Source organism: Xenopus tropicalis, chromosome 9 (assembly GCF_000004195.4).
Source record: "Xenopus tropicalis strain Nigerian chromosome 9, UCB_Xtro_10.0, whole genome shotgun sequence".
Lineage (NCBI taxonomy): Eukaryota > Metazoa > Chordata > Amphibia > Anura > Pipidae > Xenopus > Xenopus tropicalis.
Genome location: NC_030685.2, coordinates 30,548,405 through 30,567,001, shown reverse-complemented (window position 1 = coordinate 30,567,001; position 18,597 = coordinate 30,548,405). Strand labels below are relative to the sequence as shown.

General features: G+C 41.6%; 1 protein-coding gene across 4 annotated transcripts in view; it reads left to right on the top strand.

Moving 5' to 3' along the window:
* mad1l1 (mitotic arrest deficient 1 like 1) overlaps positions 1 to 17,829 on the top strand; it is a 494,211-nt gene extending 476,382 nt beyond the window's left edge. For 3 of the 4 annotated variants that reach the window (XM_031892606.1, XM_031892604.1, XM_031892605.1), the window contains one exon: positions 17,398 to 17,829. In XM_031892606.1, the coding sequence (XP_031748466.1) occupies positions 17,398 to 17,556 (159 nt within the window). In that variant the 3' untranslated portion in view covers positions 17,557 to 17,829. 4 annotated transcript variants of the gene reach the window in all.
* Positions 17,830 to 18,597: the final 768 nt, after the last annotated feature.

Sequence of the window (18,597 nt, the reverse complement as noted above, 5' to 3'; positions counted from 1 at the left end):
TAGATGAGGATCTCCCGATTCCAAATGCTTTTCTCTCACAATGTATCACCCACACATTTTTAATTCCTTAAAGCAGTCTTTTCGCTAAGAATGTATTTTAGCCAGAGAAAAACGCAGAGAAAGATACAATTAATCATAAGCCGATGCCTGCGCCGCTCTGAAGTAACAATCCGTTTCACAGAGAGATGCCTCATGGGCATATATTTTTTTAAGCTGTTCATTTTGGTGTTTCCAATCCACCCACCGACTTCCCACACTTTTACTCACTTCTACTGTCTCTCTTGTTCGATAGGATAAAACCCACACCCGACAGCATAGGGCTCTGTATGTGCCCGGGCAGCCCTCTGTGTCTTACAGTACTGAACAATATTGGTCCCAGGCTTGAACTTTAAAAAATAAAGTTCCATTTATACTGTATATGTTGTTTTTTTATACCATGCACTGCGTTATTTTTTATTATTTTCGGCGAGGTATGCGGCTGCGCTTCTCTGCATTTTTAGTTAGTGGTTAGAGATAGGGACAGACATTAAACTTAAAAACAATGCTATAAAGGAGCGGTGAGGGGGTCTAGGCTGTGATAGTTATGGGTGCTTTTTGCGCCCGGGGTGTATAGTTCTCCATTAAACAAACAAAGAAAGCTTCTAGGGCTCTTTATGGTAACATTTTCTGCAGAATAAATATAGCGTTCTAGGTGGCACTAATGTGGCAAATCTATTGGCAGTAAAATGCCAACATGACTTTCCTTCTCCTTTAAGACTTTAAAACCTGTTCCATTTCATAATTGGGTCCTTAATACTGCCTTTTTTGGCTGCTTAGTGGATGATGTCCACTGTTGGGATCTTCTGTAATCATCATAACCATTATGAAGTCATTTAATCAACTGTAGGGTGCTGCTTCTCTGTCTAGCTGGTGCACTAAGTCTCAGGCTCATCTCTTGCCTGGGCTGCACATTAATTGCTCTATGCTACACACAGCACCAGTTACAATGGTCTGATTCTCCTTTCAGAGGGACAACTTTTCCTTATCTGTAGAGTGACTGGCTCAGAGTCTCCTAAATATATTAGGGCTCATTTAGAAAGCCCAAGGGTGCAAGAGCGTGCCCAGGAGCACATGTGCCCAGGGGTGTGCTGCTCTTTGCACAGAGTGGCAGATAAAAAATCCAGTACTCTGTGCAAAGAGCAGGCGGTAAGGACAGGGCCTTGATGTGGCCTGCGCCTTCTGCTGCTCTGTACCTTGCACATATGAATGATGTGCAGGTAGGAGGGGGACTGGGGACTCCTGGATGCTTTGCCCTACGTGTTCCTTTTGATTCTATCTTGGCCAACACAGGCCACACTAGATTCAAAGAGCAGTCCGCAGGTCTCTGCCTTCCAAAATGGAGTGGAGAGGCCTGCAGTTATTTGCACAATGCCACACAGTGGACAAGTTTTACAAAAATGGCCAATTGCAGTCTTTTATTGCACTTTGCACACTGCGCGGGGCATTGTGAGCACATCCTATTGTGTAACTTCCAATTTGCAGTTTTCTATGAGACTAGCGTTCCTATAAGAATTCAGGCCATATTCCATTTACACTGTCTTATCCATGTCCATGAAATCCTGCGTATTGGTGCCACACTTGTCCTTAAATTTACCTTTGTGAATAAAATGGGTAACCACGGGAGAAAAAACATTAGGCTTTTTTGCAGAGTTTAATGCTAGAATCAGCTAAAGATAGGAACGCTGTCATAGCTCAATATAGAAGATATGAAATGCCTTGATCTAGTGTCACCGGCAAAAAAAGAGTAGAACTGAGATTTATTTTAATGATGACATAAAGTCCTTTTCTCTGTTGTATTATTCCTTATCTCTCCTTTGTTGTCCTTTATTGTTACTTGAAGAGAGATGACATTCCACTTCAATCTTCTTTCAAGAGGGAGTTTGTTTCTTTCCCTGTACCTTACACAAACACTTCTCTACTTTAATTTTTCTTCTGCGGCCTCATAGTCTTAGCACTCCTACAGTTTAAATTGTGCCTTCTGTACTATCCGAAGGTTTAATCTCTTTTTAATCTCTGGCAGCGGGCCGTCTTGCACACAAACCCTTTGTTGGAGCTTGTTCTCAAAATCTTTCCTGGATCAGTTACAAAGGGGAAAAAAATAAAAACAGAATACTTGAGTAATGTAGAAATGAAAAAGAAAACCGTCGATGACATTTATAGAGGAAATATCTGTCAAATACAGCGGTAAATATGTGTTTGGAGCTGGAGAGTCTTGTGAGTTCTATAGTAATGGTTGCAAAGTGTTTCAGATTGTGTGTGTTTTTAGCAGACGATAATAGGGGCCATTCTGCCTGCACAAAGTAAATTATATACATTATACAGAAACATATGTTTTAATATAAGTATTCTAGGACCAGCGTCTGCTCTTATTTGCATATTAAAAATTGTTGCTTAAATGGCAACTAAACTTCAGCTTTTAGAAGTTATCAGTTCTCCTGGCCAATAGCCATATCCTATATGGTACGGGACCTCTGAGACCTGCATTGGGTCAGATACGCATGCAAAGCGCTTGGGTTTTGGGCAGAAAGTCCCTGATTCCCTGACTGTGGGGCAGTCCGCTGGGTACCCTGTTTGGGGGATGTGGTCCCTCCCTCCCCCAACGAAAAAGCCCCCTTGCCGGTTGATCCACCTCTGGAGTGATGTCACTTCCAGTCCACAGTGGCATTTCTTCTGGTTTTGGAAAACAAGTTAAGCCATTGCGGGTAGGGACATGTAGCAGGTCTAGGTAGGGAGGATAGCAGAGTGGCGGGGCTGGGTCAGGCAGGGGTTTTTGCAGAACAATACTCTGAACAGCTTTGGTTGCCTTTCAGGTCCCAGCAGCATGGTCTTCTATATTTTGTTCTTTTGAGGTTAAGTACAAGTTCTTCACTACGGGTGGCAGGTTGATGCCCATGCATATTATGTTACCCTGTTTTCCAAGGCAGGATTCTGTACTTATGTAAGGCAGTACCATGGAAGGCATGCTCTGCAGCAAGAGGGTGTGAGGGTGCCATATTTCATTTGATATTGGGTTGCTGGGATTCTGTATATTCTCACATGGTCAGACCCTGACTTCCACTGGCTGCATCTGCACTGGGGTCTAAGCAGGATATTTTGACAGCTATTTAAATCTCCAACCTTTCCAATCCTCTGTAGATTATGTCCGGATGGTGGTGGGTAGTGATGGGTGAAATATTTCGCCAGACATGGATTTGCGGCGAATTTCCGCATTTCGCCATTGGCGGATTGTTTTGCGAAACGGATGAAAAAATTCGCCGCGGAAAAATTCGCCGCACGTCAAAAAATTGTCGCGGGCGTCAAAACAATAGCCGCAGGCGACGAAGCAATAGCCGCAGGCGACGAAACAATAGCCGCGCGCGACAAAATAATAGCCGCAGGCGACAAATTTTTTTGTCGCACGACATTTTCGCCGTTTCGCGAATTTTTCGCCGTTTCGCGGATCTTTTGAAAGATTTGCAATTTTTTCGGCAAAGCGAAACGGAACAGATTCGCTCATCACTAGTGGTGGGGTTTGACAGGTGCAAATGTGCCTAGGGGGGCGCCACACTAAAATCTGACCCTGTATAAGGTACAAAATTCTAGGAACAAAGATACATCTCCAGAATCCATCATTAAACATCATTACAGGCAAAAGGAAACTAAAAGATGTACAGTAGCTGTACTTCTGTATCGGACCCTAAAGAGTGCATGCTCTTGAGTCTGTTTCCTATTGCTAGTAATGAACTTATATATTTCCTGGCACCCAGCAATGCTCCTACTCTTAAACCCGGAATAAAGCGAGAGATTTCCGATTAGTAGTTTAAATCCTTATCGTGTTGTATTTATTTGTGGCTGTTTCATTAGCACGTTAATAACCCTTTGATTGGAGACTAAACAGCACAGTGTGAAACCAACAAGAGTCAAAATACATTTTCTAAAAGCGCTGGTTAAAATAAAAGGAATTCACACCTATAACTAAAGCTGTTAATTTACTTTGGGGAAGAAAAAAAAAAGCTTCTCTGATTTTGAATCAATGGCTTTTTGCTGTAAAACTTGAGACGCTTTTTAGATATCACCTCATTAAAGTATTTGTGGATAAAAGAGTATAAATAGTTGTACTTGTCACCACTTACCTTAACTGTCAGACCTGAGTGCTTTGTTGTGCCGGATATACTGCTGGGCAAGAAAGCTGCACAGTATGGCTGTCTCTGTCTGCCACTAATCTGTCATATAAGAAGCTGATCAGAACGGCAGCAATTATCATACCACCTATGTGCCAATTTAGCCAGACATACTGCAGCTATCTTTATCTGCCATGTGACTTTTAAATGCAAATTTAATTTCAGTTACTTTGTTTGCTTCTCCGTCATCTCCATGTGCCAATATTTTAATAGGGGGGTTTATTGATGCTGTAGTACCTGTGTCCTCTTGGGATACCTGAGTGAGTGACCAACACCACAATCACCTTTCTCACTAACTGGTACCACGCTTTAGAATTCAGTAAACTGGAGGACCATTTCACACTGCAGTTGAACTCAGGAACAGGTTGATTGTCAGCCGCCAGTACTGTTCAGTATTAAAAGTTGTCACACAAATGTTCTCGTATGCACACACTTCTCATTTAGGTATCCCCAGCCTGATGCTTATTTCTCTGCTCCTTCAGGGACGCTGTACCTTCTTACTGTCTCAGCACATGGGTCAGCATTCTGTTTGAGGCACACTAGACCCTACCTCACCTAGTGCCTCATCCACTGGGTGATGTGCCACCAGGACACTGGTGCCTTCCTATCTCCTCATTGGAGCCTCAGCTGCTCATCTCACTAACCTACCATTAACTCTCACTACCTGCAGCGAGTTCCAATAAATATACCCTACTGCTATCCCACCTAACTACTCCTATTTGTTACCTTTCTGTGGTGGCCTACCTTAGGCGCCCTGTATCATGTGCTATCCCCTTTCTCATTGGTCAAAGAGGAGGTGGCTCATTTTACCTTCCCTTATATAGCTTCTCCCGGGGCATTCCCATTACCAACAGTGCCCACCGATGGCTGAACCAGAAATAACAGTAATTACAATAGAGAAATATCTTCACTCATTTTAACCTAACCCAGTAAACCAGAAAAAAAAGTTTCATTGTATTCCCCTAGTGCTCATTCTTAATACAAAAAACCCAAACCTATCTTTTGCCAGGCTACTAATCACCTTAGAACTGATTTACGTCCACTGCCGCAGTTGTGTTTGTGCTAATTTCACCGCCATCAATTTCTCATAAAACTCCATTCATTAAAGGTACTTTCTTTAAAATGCGTACTTTTTGCACTTCCGTATAGTTGTTATACTTGGTATTGCTCAGGCCTTTCCATTTCCCATTCTGAATCAAGTGCAGTAGTGTATATTGATGCACAGGAATCACAGAGCTACCGCCACCCCCAGACCAGGTGGTAGCCCCAGGATATCCTCAGCACCGTGCGTCAATATGCGCAGTGTACTTGTGTATACAGAACCAGGTGCACATGTCACTTGGATGCAAACACTGAAAATTGCTGAAAACATTCAGCAATATTGCTTCCAATATACGGGGAATTGAGCACAATTGTATTCAATTTTCTGTATCGACTGCAATTGTGCCCCTTCGCAACAGCAACAACACTGGAATTCTGGGAAAATGCTGCATATAGTTAAAGCCACACAGGGCTGATTCTGGGCCTGTGGATAAACACAGGCAGATAATCAGCCCCTCTGCTTGGTATCCCTATTCATTATTTTATTTATAGCAGGATAATGCTAATGCCCCATGGGATTGATTATCAGCCCATTCGCTGGCATCAGCCCTCTCCTGTGACTGTACCCAAAGCCACAGCATCTTCCCAGGTGCAGGCAAACTGAGCGGATTTTGGAACCAAAATGCATACTTGCACGTTATGGTACTGACACCTGCTGTGTCTGCATGCACCCAGGCCAACATAGTGACTCCAGGTGCAGGAGAAGGCTGATGCCAGCAGAGGGGCTGATAAACACAGGCCGATAATCAGCCCCATTTTATCCCATGGCATTAGCATTATGAGAAAAAAAAAAACACAGCAACTGTGTTTGGAATTGCACTTTGCTCACATGTAAATGAGCCCACTTGTGTGCCATAAACCTTAATCTGGCTAATGGTAGTAAAGCTTCTCTATAAATCAGGCAGTCACTGATTTTTATTTTCTGAAAATAGTCCCCATTGTTTAACTCAGAGGCAGAACTATGTAGCTGCACTAATATGGCTGCCTGAGGATACAGTGTGTTGCAGTTCAGTGGAACCGGCATTATCCTGCTATAAATAAAATGAATGGCCGGTTTCGTTGTACAGATGTAAATCCAGTGCCGGTATGATTTATTGCTAGGACTTCCGATGCTTAACCTGCACCACGTAGTGAGACCACCTTCCTTCCTTCCTTACTAAAGCTGTTTCAAAGATGTTTTTCCTAATGGAATTTTTGGTAAAAGATGGTCACATGGTGCCTGCCTAATTATGCCTATTATGAAGATGGCACTTAATGTAGCAGTATGCATATTTATGTCCCTGAATCTTGATTAGACTATGATGCATTGACTCTTGCATGGATGAAGGGTGCAATTATTTGACACCTGCCCGTGTTACACTGCGCATTATGTAAATGTACATGTTCGCAGCTCATTATCCTCTGTTTGGATCTCCCTGCTCCCGTCTGTCTGGGTTTCTCTGCGCTCTTTACAGCGCCGTATTGAGAACGGGCTTTTGACATTTAGAAAATCTCGGAAAAGGAAAATGAAAGGCAGAATGCGGGAATAAAAGGAAATGTCTAGTTAAAAGGTCATTTGCTACTTTTTGCGATTTTTTTTTTTTTATTGGTCTTATTTTTTGTAATATACCATTAAAAGACGACTAAAGGTGTTTTAGCTGTGGGAACATAGGCTGGAGTAATGCTTAAGCTGCTTCTCTTATCCCCAAATACTTTACTATGTAACCTGTTTGTGCTGTGTTTAACCCCTCTCAGGCTCGTTTAGCGGCAGGCCAGGTCTGCACTTTAATCCAGACACACTCAGGCACACCCTCTCTTCTTGAGTCAATCCATAAAACTATATCATTAGGACTTGATAGATTCCAGGGGTACATAAGTAGCTAACTACTTTGTTGCTCAGATGTGTAACTACTCCTAGACCAGTGATCCCCAACCAGTGGCTCAGGGGAACATGTTGCTCCCCAACCCCTTGGATGTTGCTCTCAGTGCCCCCAAACCAGGTAGTTATTTTTGAATTCCTGACGTGGGGGCAGGTTTTGGTTGAATAAAATAAGATTTCCTACCAAATAAAGCCCCCTGTAAGCTGATAGTGTGCATAGAGGCTACCTAATAGCCAATCTTAGCCCTTATTTGGCACCTCCATGAACTTTTATGATGCTTGTGTTGCTCTCCAAGTCTTCTTACATTTGACTGTGGCTCATGGGTAAGAAAGGTTGGGGTCCCCTGTACTAGACTGTAGAAACTCATGCCCAGACTACTACTTGCTAACTAACATAAATCATAGAACCCCCTTTCTCCACCAAAGTGGGGAGTCAAGCAAGAGTTTGGGTTTGAGTTTTAAGGGTTGTTCACCTGCTGTTACAATGCATTGTGGGGTGTGAGAGGCTCATTCACTGAAAAAGTATTGTTTCTGTCACCAGAATGTCTTCCTCTTGAGAAAGGAAGAAGCATTAATACTATGCTTTTATTGAACTTCTTCCACCCCCTATTACAGTGGGGGGGGCGGGGGGGGGTGGGATGGGGCTAAATGTCCTTGTTGTGCCTTGCTTTCTTGTGTTTGTAATATTATTATGAGCAAGGGGACTTTTAAACCACAAATATTCAAGTTTAAATAGTCTATAATGCTTTTCTGTTCAGAAAAGAATTGGGATGATTACCTAAACATAGGACAGTTTGAGCAAGGGCAACTAGGTTACACAATGTACTTTAGTACCGGTCAGGTGTGGGTGTACATAAACACTTAGACTGCAAGCCAGCAAGTTTCCTTCACTACATAATGACTGACAGGCTGGCAGCTCTAGGAATTGGCTCCTTTATAATTTCAGCAAGCAGTTAGTGACTTAAGGCTGCTTAAAATGCTGTAGGTGGAAAGCGATATAACTATTGCTTTGGTCTTGATGAAGATGAGAAAGCCCTCATCCCAGGATCCATAATGAGCAATTGCACACATACTAGGTGACTTCCCTCTTTCATAAGAATACAGGAGTAACCTAGCCTGGCATTAACAATAACACAAGAAAAAGGGAAAGTTGTGCTCAACCACTAAATTGTAAGCCAATAGGCGGGGTGCAATGAGGCTGTGACCACAAAATACATATAAACAACCGCAAAAAATCCTCTGCACTCACCCATTATCAATATGTAGAAATTTCTAGCCTGGCATTAGCCTAATGTGAGCAGGACTACACCTCAAGCATACATTGTCAGGCGTTACATAGTTACATAGGGTTGAAAAAAGACCTGTGTCCATCAAGTTCAACCCATCCAAGTAAACCCAGCACACCTAACCCACACCTACCAATCTATACTCACATACATAAACTATAAATACAACCACTAGTACTAACTGTAGATATTAGTATCACAATAGCCTTGGATATTCTGATTGATCAAGAACTCATCCAGGCCCCTCTTAAAGGCATTAACAGAATCTGCCATTACCACATCACTAGGAAGGGCATTCCATAACCTCACTGCCCTCACCGTGAAAAACCACCTACGCTGCTTCAAATGGAAGCTCCGTTCCTCTAATCTAAAGGGGTGACCTCTGGTGCGTTGATTGTTTTTATGGGAAAAAAGAACATCCCCCAACTGCCTATAATCCCCTCTAATGTACTTGTACAGAGTAATCATGTCCCCTCGCAAGCGCCTCTTTTCCAGAGAAAACAACCCCAACCTCGACAGTCTAACCTCATAGTTTAAATCTTCCATCCCCTTAACCAGTTTAGTTGCACGTCTCTGCACTCTCTCCAGCTCATTAATATCCTTCTTAAGGACTGGAGCCCAAAACTGCACTGCATACTCAAGGTGAGGCCTTACCAGGGACCTATAAAGGGGCAAAATTATGTTCTCATCCCTTGAGTCAATGCCCTTTTTTATACAAGACAGCACTTTATTTGCTTTAGTAGCCACAGAATGACACTGCCTGGAATTAGACAACTTGTTATCAACAAAAACCCCTAGATCCTTCTCCATTAAGGAAACCCCCAACACACTACCATTCAGTAGATAGTTTGCGTTTATATTATTTCTACCAAAGTGCATAACTTTGCACTTATCAACATTGAACCTCATTTTCCAGTTTGCTGCCCAGTTATCTAATTTTGTCAAATCGCTCTGCAAAGCGGCAGCATCCTGCATGGAACTTATAGTTTTGCACAATTTAGTGTCATCAGCAAAAATAGAAACAATACTGTCTATGCCCACCTCCAGGTCATTAATAAACAAGTTAAACAGCAAAGGCCCAAGGACTGACCCCTGCGGTACTCCACTAACCACACTGGTCCAATTAGAAAATGTTCCATTTACAACCACTCTTTGTACTCTATCCTTCAGCCAGTTCTCTATCCAATTACAAATATTATGTTCTAGGCCAATATTCCTTAATTTGATCATTAACCTTCTGTGAGGTACTGTATCAAACGCTTTAGCAAAGTCCAAGTAGATGACATCAACTGCCATTCCAGCATCAAGGTTCCTACTCACCTCCTCATAAAAGGCAACTAAATTAGTCTGGCAAGATCTGTTACGCATAAAACCATGCTGGCACAAACTAATAGTATTGTGAACTGCAATGTATTCAAGTACCCTATCCCTTATTACCCCTTCCAAAAGTTTTCCTACTACTGATGTCAGACTAACAGGCCTATAGTTTTCAGGCTGAGAACGGGATCCCTTTTTAAATAACGGCACCACATTAGCAATCCGCCAGTCTCTTGGCACCATGCCAGACCTCAATGAATCCTGAAAAATTAAGTGAAGAGGTTTGGCAATCACAGCGCTCAGCTCATTTAATACCCTGGGATGAATCCCATCCGGCCCTGGACCTTTGTTTACCTTTACATGTTCAAGTCTCTTTTGAATTTCCTCCCGAGTGACCCATGCGTCAGTAGCTAAATTACTAGAACTGGGCATATTACAAGGGAAGCCTTCATTATCTGGCTCCTCAGATGTATAGACAGATGAAAAATAAGAGTTCAAAATTTCAGCTTTTTCCCCGTTTTCATCAACCAACGTACCCCCCCGTGATAATAAAGTTCCCACCCCTTCTTGCTTCATTTTTTTACTATTCACATAATTAAAAAATAATTTTGGATTCTTTTTACTCCTAGCAGCAATATCCCTTTCCATCTCTATTTTAGCTTGCCTGATAGCTTTTTTGCATGCTTTATTTGCTTCCTTGTACCTGATGAAAGTTTCTGCTGTCCCAGCTAACTTGAATGCCCTAAAAGCACGTTTTTTCTTACCAACCTCGACAATAACACTTTTATTCAGCCATAAAGGTTTTGCTTTGCGATGCCTCTCCTTGCTTACAAGGGGAATATACTGTTGCGTATACCTACAAAGCAATGTTTTAAAGATGTTCCATTTTCCTTCTGTGTCTAACCCCATGAAAAGCCTTTCCCAGTTGACACATTGCAGAGATGCCCTTATACTGGCAAAGTCTGCACGTCTAAAATTGAGTGTTTTAGTTACTCCCTTATAGCGCTGTCTCTGCAGCATTATCTCAAAGGAGACCATGTTGTGATCACTGTTCCCCAAATGCTCACCCACACAAATGTTAGAGATAAGTTCATTATTATTAGAAATCACCAGGTCCAAAATAGCGTCATTCCTAGTGGGTTCTTGAACTGCCTGAAATAAAAAGTTGTCATTTAGCATATTTACAAACCTACTAGCTTTTTCTGACTTAGCCACCCCATTACTCCAGTCAATGTCCGGATAATTAAAGTCCCCCATAACAACAACTTGACCCAGTTTTGAAGCCTCCTCCATTTGCAACAATAGCTGGGCCTCATCCCCCTCATCTATACGGGGTGGTTTATAACATACACCAATGATCATTTTCTTTGTGACCTTCAGCCCTACTGAAATTTCTACCCAAAGAGATTCGACGTTTTCATTGGTAATGTCTTTATTACATGGCTTTAAGTCTGACTTTACGTAAAGACAAACCCCTCCACCCTTTTTAATCTCTCTGTCCCTCCTAAAAAGTGTATACCCATTTAAATTCACAGCCCAGTCGCATTTATCATCCCACCAGGTCTCAGTGATACCTATTAAATCATAATTTTCAATACATGCGTGAGTTTATCCTTTGAAGCAATGGAAGACAAAAAGACTTAAGGGAACTGCTGACTTATACTGTTTCAATCATAAAGAAAGTCAATATCTTTAGGACACCGCCTGCTATAAGGGCCATACTATAGTGTTGACTCTTATAATACTACAAGGACAAAATATTTTTATTTACAGCCAATCATGGTTTTAAAAATCAAGCACCTTCATTTAATATGGATGTATATATAGCATATGTAACCGTCTAAAAAAAACAGCTTTAGACTGTGATCCTATCAGATATTAATGGGGTTATTTAATAAAAGGCAGTAAGTTTGCCCAGGAGCAGTAACTCATAACAACTAATCAGCAGGTAGCATTCACTGATCACCTGTTTAAAAGCAAACATCTGATTGGTTGCTATGGCTTACCGCTCCTGGGCAAACTTAGTGCCTTTTATTACATATGAGGGTTAGAGCCAATCTCCTGCTCAAAGTGAGCTTAGTTGGCCTAAGGCTTGGACACTGCCATTCAGAGTGACTAGTATCTTTTATTTTAACTGTATTTGATGGAAGCCTGAAACTGCCTGTATCACATAATGATCAAAAAATCATTTTTTTACATGTCGTGACGGCTTTTCCTAGTCCCATTTTACCAGCCGCGCTCCAATTTAGCCTTAAGTGCAGCAGAAGAGTTTAAAGGAAGGCAGCTTGTCCTGCTTTGTGTGTTTATGTAAAAATCCATGCACGATCCTTTCCAGTGATTAAACGCTTAAATTTTTAGGTTCATAAGTGATTAAAAATGTTAAAGCTTTGGAATGAGACTAAAGTAATAACAGCCCATAAATAATTCAATAATCATTTCTGCTTCCCAACTTCCGTGGCTGCATGCAGATGGTGGCGGCTTCTGTTTCATGAAAGGTACTGCGAGTACATCTCATCAGGCATTCAGCAAATAAAGCTAGAATTATTTCATTTCAGTAGAGTTGTATTCATTGGCGCACAAGCTGCTTCCTCTATGGGTACCTCATTTTACCCTTACATTTATCATTCATCAGTGTACGTAAGTAGGGCAGCCATCAGTGGATGTTCTCTATCCAACACCTTTACATGCAAGACTTTGCACTTGGTGATCAGGCGTTGGAGCATTAAAAGCTTTCTTGTGTCTGTTTCCGGAGTGGGTGTTTTCAAGCATGTGTTTAAGCAAATTCTATCATCATTCTATTTTGACTCATGTCACTGGTTTTTAAGACTGACCAATTGCATATATGTATTTCGATGATCTTGTGGCCATAAATTAGATCTCAGTGTCTGCTCACACTCTATAAGTTATAATTACTGAAGAGGGGGATCATTTACAACACACCAATTAAATATGTCATGTATGGTGGAGTCAGGCTTGGACTGGGAGTCAAAATAGGCCCAGGCATTTCAAGTACATAGAGGCCCAAACAGTCCCCCACCAGCCCAATAAATAGTGACTGTCTATGGCACCTTACAGCAGTCCCTCTGGCATTTGCCAGAATCCACAGATTGACATTTAGCCCATTAATGTTTCCATTAAAATTATCAACCAATGCCGTCAGGTTCTTCTGTACTTTTTTTTTGTACAAAGAATTTTAACCCTGCTTTTATCTTCCCAGGCCCTGTTATCTCTATCTAGAATATTGTATTGCCAGAGTGAAATTCCACAGCTCTTTATTGATTTCTACAGAATTTTCAGTTTTATATTTATCAACGATTTTTCAGAAATCCAATAGAAATTAATTGAAAGGGCAGAATTTCACTTTGGCAACTTCATGCTTTCATAAATATGCCCCATAAATGAAGTTTGTTTGGTGGGAACTCTCCCTGGTATGCCTTTCTTACCCCCATTGTAAATGTTCTGCCCAGTGATGGTACATGCCTGGATTTAATGCACATCTGTTTCTTATGCACAAGCCTTGTCTCTAACATTTACATTTAGGTTGAAATAGGGCAAGTGACTCTAAATTGTATTTTCTGTTCCAGAAGTACGTGGACGTACCCCCTTGGAAGTAAAGTTCTTTCACTCATTGGGGCACCTTACTGAAGGCGAAAGTTAAAATCTGGAGTAGTTTCACCAAAAATGGACATTTCAAAGTTGTTATAAATAGGACATTTTATAACATACTAAGGTGAACTGCCCCTTTAATTTCACAGTGGCGAACATTCCATTTGCATTGGTCAATATTAAAGTTAAAATTTGTCCAGTAAATATTTTCCAGTTTACCAAGAATGGATTTACAAGAGGAGCAATTTTGACAGGTTCAGGCTGGTGACTTGCTGGTGATTTAGTGCTGACTTAAGGTGGCCATACACGTGGCGATCTGACGATGTTTCGTACGACCATCGGTCGCACGAAACATCGTAAGATCCGCCACACACCATTCAGGGCTGAATCGGCAGGTAAGGAGGTAGAAACAATAGGATTTCTACCTCCTTCTGCCGATTCAGCTCTGAAGGGAGAATTTTGGTCAGGCGCCTTCTATGGCGCCCGATCAAAATGTTCAAACTTGTCCGATCGGCGAGTCGTCCGATATCGGCAGCTTCCTGCGATATCGGTCGACTCGCCGACATGCCATACACGCACCGATTATCGTACGAAACGAGGTTTCGTACGATAATATCGGTGCGTGTATGGCCACCTTTACATGCAGTTTGTAGTTGATAGGGGTTGTCATTTTTCTTTAACCAGTAAAGGTTTAATTTCCGCCCTCCTTTAGTATTAGCAAAGGAAGGTGCCACAGATTGATCTATGTCCGTGCTGATGTTTAGAGTTCTGACCCAAAGCTTTTTTATCCACATCCTATGCATTGATCACTTTCAGAGGGGACCGTGTAGCTGTGTCGGAAAGAAATGTTGCTGCTCTGCTGATAACCGGTTATACAGATTCTGAAAGCTCTGCTTGTCTGATCTTAATGTGTCCAACTTCTCCTAAGTGACCTTGCTTAAACACGTGGGTTAAACTTGCGTGCGTTTACTGAGCCTGCAATCTATCTGGCAATCCTTGCTTGTGTTGTTGAGCTATTAAGGACTGGATTTAGGTGAAGATAGAGAGTGCATTTGCCTTGGGCTTCCAGCAGAAAATGCTTTTTAAGAGGAACATTTGCAATTGTAGATCTAGATTTGAAACTCCCTATGAGATTTGAAGGTTTTGTAAATAGAAAATAGAAAAACAGGTTCATTATAAAAGTGTACTTCATCTTTCCAAACTCTGAATAAGCAAACCTAATGCTAATACCCTGAACTTTGTCTGCCTACTGTGCCTTGTAAAAGTGTCCAGACACGGACCAGTTCTCTCATTTTATTGAGTAATAAATCCTATTCCAAAATGATGTTCTCTTTTATATTGTTATTTGAAAACACTGCAATTCTAAATTATGTTTTTATGTGGTAAAGTAGTTTATGTTAAAAAAAGACTGAATGATGCTGTTTAATAAGTATTCAATCCCCCATACTTCTGTATTTTAGCAGCAGGGGGTAATTATGTACCAGCTTTGTACACTCTACAGAAGTGATTGCAGCCCGATCCTTTCTGGCGTATTTGCTTGGATGGAAGACACTTGTGCACCACAATTTTCATACGGTGCAGGAGATTCTTAGTTTGATTGAGATATTGGCAGTGACCAGGGTCGGACTGGGGGGTGAAGGGCCCACGGGGGTTGCTGCCCCAGGGGCGCTGCACCCCCCAAGGTGCCCCCGCCGGGGGAGGGACACCTGCGGGTGGGGGAGCAACAACAGGGGTCGGGTGTGGGGCCTGCCAGGGTTTTATCCCAGTGTCTCCATGGCTTGATTGAGATATTGGCAGTGACCAGGGTCGGACTGGGGGGTGAAGGGCCCACGGGGGTTGCTGCCCCAGGGGCGCCGCACCCCCCCAAGGTGCCCCCACCGGGGGAGGGACACCTGCGGGCGGGGGAGCGACAACAGGGGTCGGGTCTGGGGCCTGCCAGGGTTTTATCCCAGTGTCTCCATGGCTCAGTCTGACCCTGGCAGTGACTGGGCCATAAGAGGACATTTGCTTTTTTCTTGAGCTATTCTTTTTATTTGGGATCACTGGCCTGCTGAATAATCTTCTACAATTTTGAAAATGTTTTTAATTTAAAACCAAAAATTATTTCATAGATTGTTGCATAACAGATTTTTCTGCTGATGAAAATCAGCCCCAGAGCATGATGCTTAATTGTACATTTGTCATTGGCAGCTGCAATTGTCATTGCATTAAAATAGACACAACTGTTGCAAGTCACTAAAGGTGTCTAAACCAGGGGTCCTCAAACTTTTTAAACAAGGGGGCAGACTGTTGGGGGCTGTACTGTAGTCTGCCCCTGCTCTGACCTCCCTAACTATCAGCACTAACATGCTATAATTAAAGAACAATATATCTATGCTAGAATCCACAGATGGAGAACCATAGCACTAACCTGCAATAGTTAGAGAACAATATATCTAAGCTAGAATCCAAAGATGGAGAACCACAGTACTTTCATGCTATAATTAAGGAACATCTCAACTAAGCTAGAAACACAGAACTACAATATTATATTGAAAGAACATCACAGTTGAGCTAGAATCCACAGATGGTAGATGGAGAACAAGAAAAATAACCAAAATATACAGATGGAGACAGTCACTGTGTATTTTCAGTTACAATAGCTCAAGTTTCATCTGTATTCAGACGAATACTCTTTATTGACCTAAAAAAACATGGGGCCCACATAGTTTACTGTTACTTGTCCTCTACTCTTAAATAAAACTCTCGTAGAATAACGTTATAAATGTTCACGCTCCCATTCAGTTCCCAGGGAGACCCTTCAGGCTTTCGGCCAAAATGATGCCAGCTCCTCTACACGCTTCTTTATATTTGGCTTTGATACGCAAGAATATGCAACTAGATTTTTAATGTCTCATGAAATTAGATTTTGTTCTGTCCTCATTAGATCTCAGGATTTAGCTTTCCAACACAGTTTACTTGCAGGAAGCAATACCCATTTACCTATTTAGCAAAGCTGTGTGTGTGAGAATATTCCTATATGTTCTCTCTTGTATTCTGAATTATAGACCCATAATGGCTTTCTTTGATCTTCAGGTTTTATGTTAATATTTTTTTTTTCTTTCCATACCACTAAACCACTTCTGTAGAAGAGCTCATTTCTTCTGAGCCGCGTTGCTGTATGTGATATAGTAGTCACTAATAACAGGAACAGATCTAGTTGCTCATTACCTCAATGCCTACACTTTCCCAAAACTGAGGCCATCGGTGCCCCAAAGCATTAAGGCACAGAACATTAACCATATCATAATTCCCTCATGTACTGCACTGATCTACTCGCTGACACTTGCACGTTGCCTCATCTATGGGCTATTCAGCAGCCTTCTCACATAAAGCAATTAGTTGCAATGAATTTCATTGAACATGCTAAGCTATCATTAGCGGTATCTCTGGGGCTTGCCCATTATCCCCCCCATTAAAGAACCCTCTGTGGTGATCAAAGTCTTCCAGCCTGACATTAGCCTTAGATCCACCAATAACAGCTCTGTAGTTATATGTTGCTCATCGGGGGCCGTAGGATGCTCCCTGTAGAGCCTCACAGATTAAAAGATCACTGAAAATATGACATGTACCCTATGCATGCTATATTCTGTTTATAGTCTTTACATGTAGCGGGAACCGTTTTGCTCTTTGTCCAAATACAGAAAGCAGCTTTTTTCAAAGCTCCAGTAATTCATTTTAATGTGCTCTTCAGATGAGTTACTGATGGGCTTGTGCATATTTCAGCAGAGCTTTACATGGTTTTTATCTATGTCTATAATTAAAATATCCAATTGGTTCATATAATGAAAGAGCAGACGTGCATATGAGATTGCTTCTGTGTTGGGTTTGTATTCCACCACTGTTGTACCTGGAATGTCGCTAAGGCAGCGTTATTCTACCTAATAGAGGAATTGACACAGGTTGAATGACTTTGAATCCTAGAACTCAATTTATTCTGCTTCTCGAGAAATCAGGTTAACGAGACTCTTGGTTTATTTATTTATTTCAGGCGTCCGGCTCCTCCGGAGGGAAGATGCAGCTGCTAGAGACGGACTTCTCTTTGACCTTGCGTGATTTTATTGATCTTCACCTACATCACCAGAACAGCATCCCAGCATTCCTCAGTGCAGTCACCCTTGACCTCTTCAGTCGCCAGACCTTTGCGTAAAGGCTGAGGGCAACATGTAGCTAACCATCCTCTCAAATGTACGTGTTACTGAAATGAAATGATTTGTTAGTTAAGTTGTAAAAAATGGATCCGACTACTGAATATTGTTTGCATTTGAAATCAAATCCTTGATGGCCCAGGTGTTTTTGTACTGTGTGTCTGATTAACTAAATATGAATAAAGACCAATGTTGCATTATAATGTTTCCAAGGATGAATCAATAAGTAGCATCGTGACATCATGCTGTGATGTAATAAATTCTTTTAATACAGTCCTTGGTGTAATGAGTATTGATCATCATCATTGCTTGCCAATGCTGTTTAAGTGATACTCTGAGTAATGACAGCATATAGAAAAACAAAAAACACCATGTTTTTTAAAATCTTTATTAAAGGGAAACCTAACCACTAATGAAATATATCCTAGCAAGTGACCTATCAGAGAATCTTCTCTCATGCGTCCATTTTATATCTTCAATGTTGAGCCACCATTTTGTTTAGTTGTTTGTGACAGTCACTACAATCACCTGACCAGGAAGAAAATGCAGGTTCTACTTGTAACACGAATAAGTAAAAGGCACAGCTCTGTCCATTCATTGGCTTTTAGAGACCAGCTGACTAAGCAGCATTTCTCTCAATTACCTGTACATTGAATCGGTGGGCAAGAGAATGCTATGATGGGCTGGAGTGTCACCTACATTTCTATTCCAGCCTGTCAGGGTAGGATTGTAAGATAGGATATTAAAAATAAATGCGTCTAACTACACACCTTTAGCAACTCAAAGCAACCAATCAATCACTGCCTTGTAGTGCTAGGGTCAGAACTTCATGATGGAATCGGCAGTATTGAGTAACACATCTGTTTACTTTAACTTCTATCAATCAATTGAAAGATTATCTTTCAACAATTCTGTTTACCATTTGCATGGTGGAAATAGTTATGATAGTGTGAGTACTTCACAATGCAATTAAATAACAATATAAATCCAGTAAGAGGGGCCTACAGTCAGGCCTTGCCATTGTAGAGCGTGGTGCATCACTC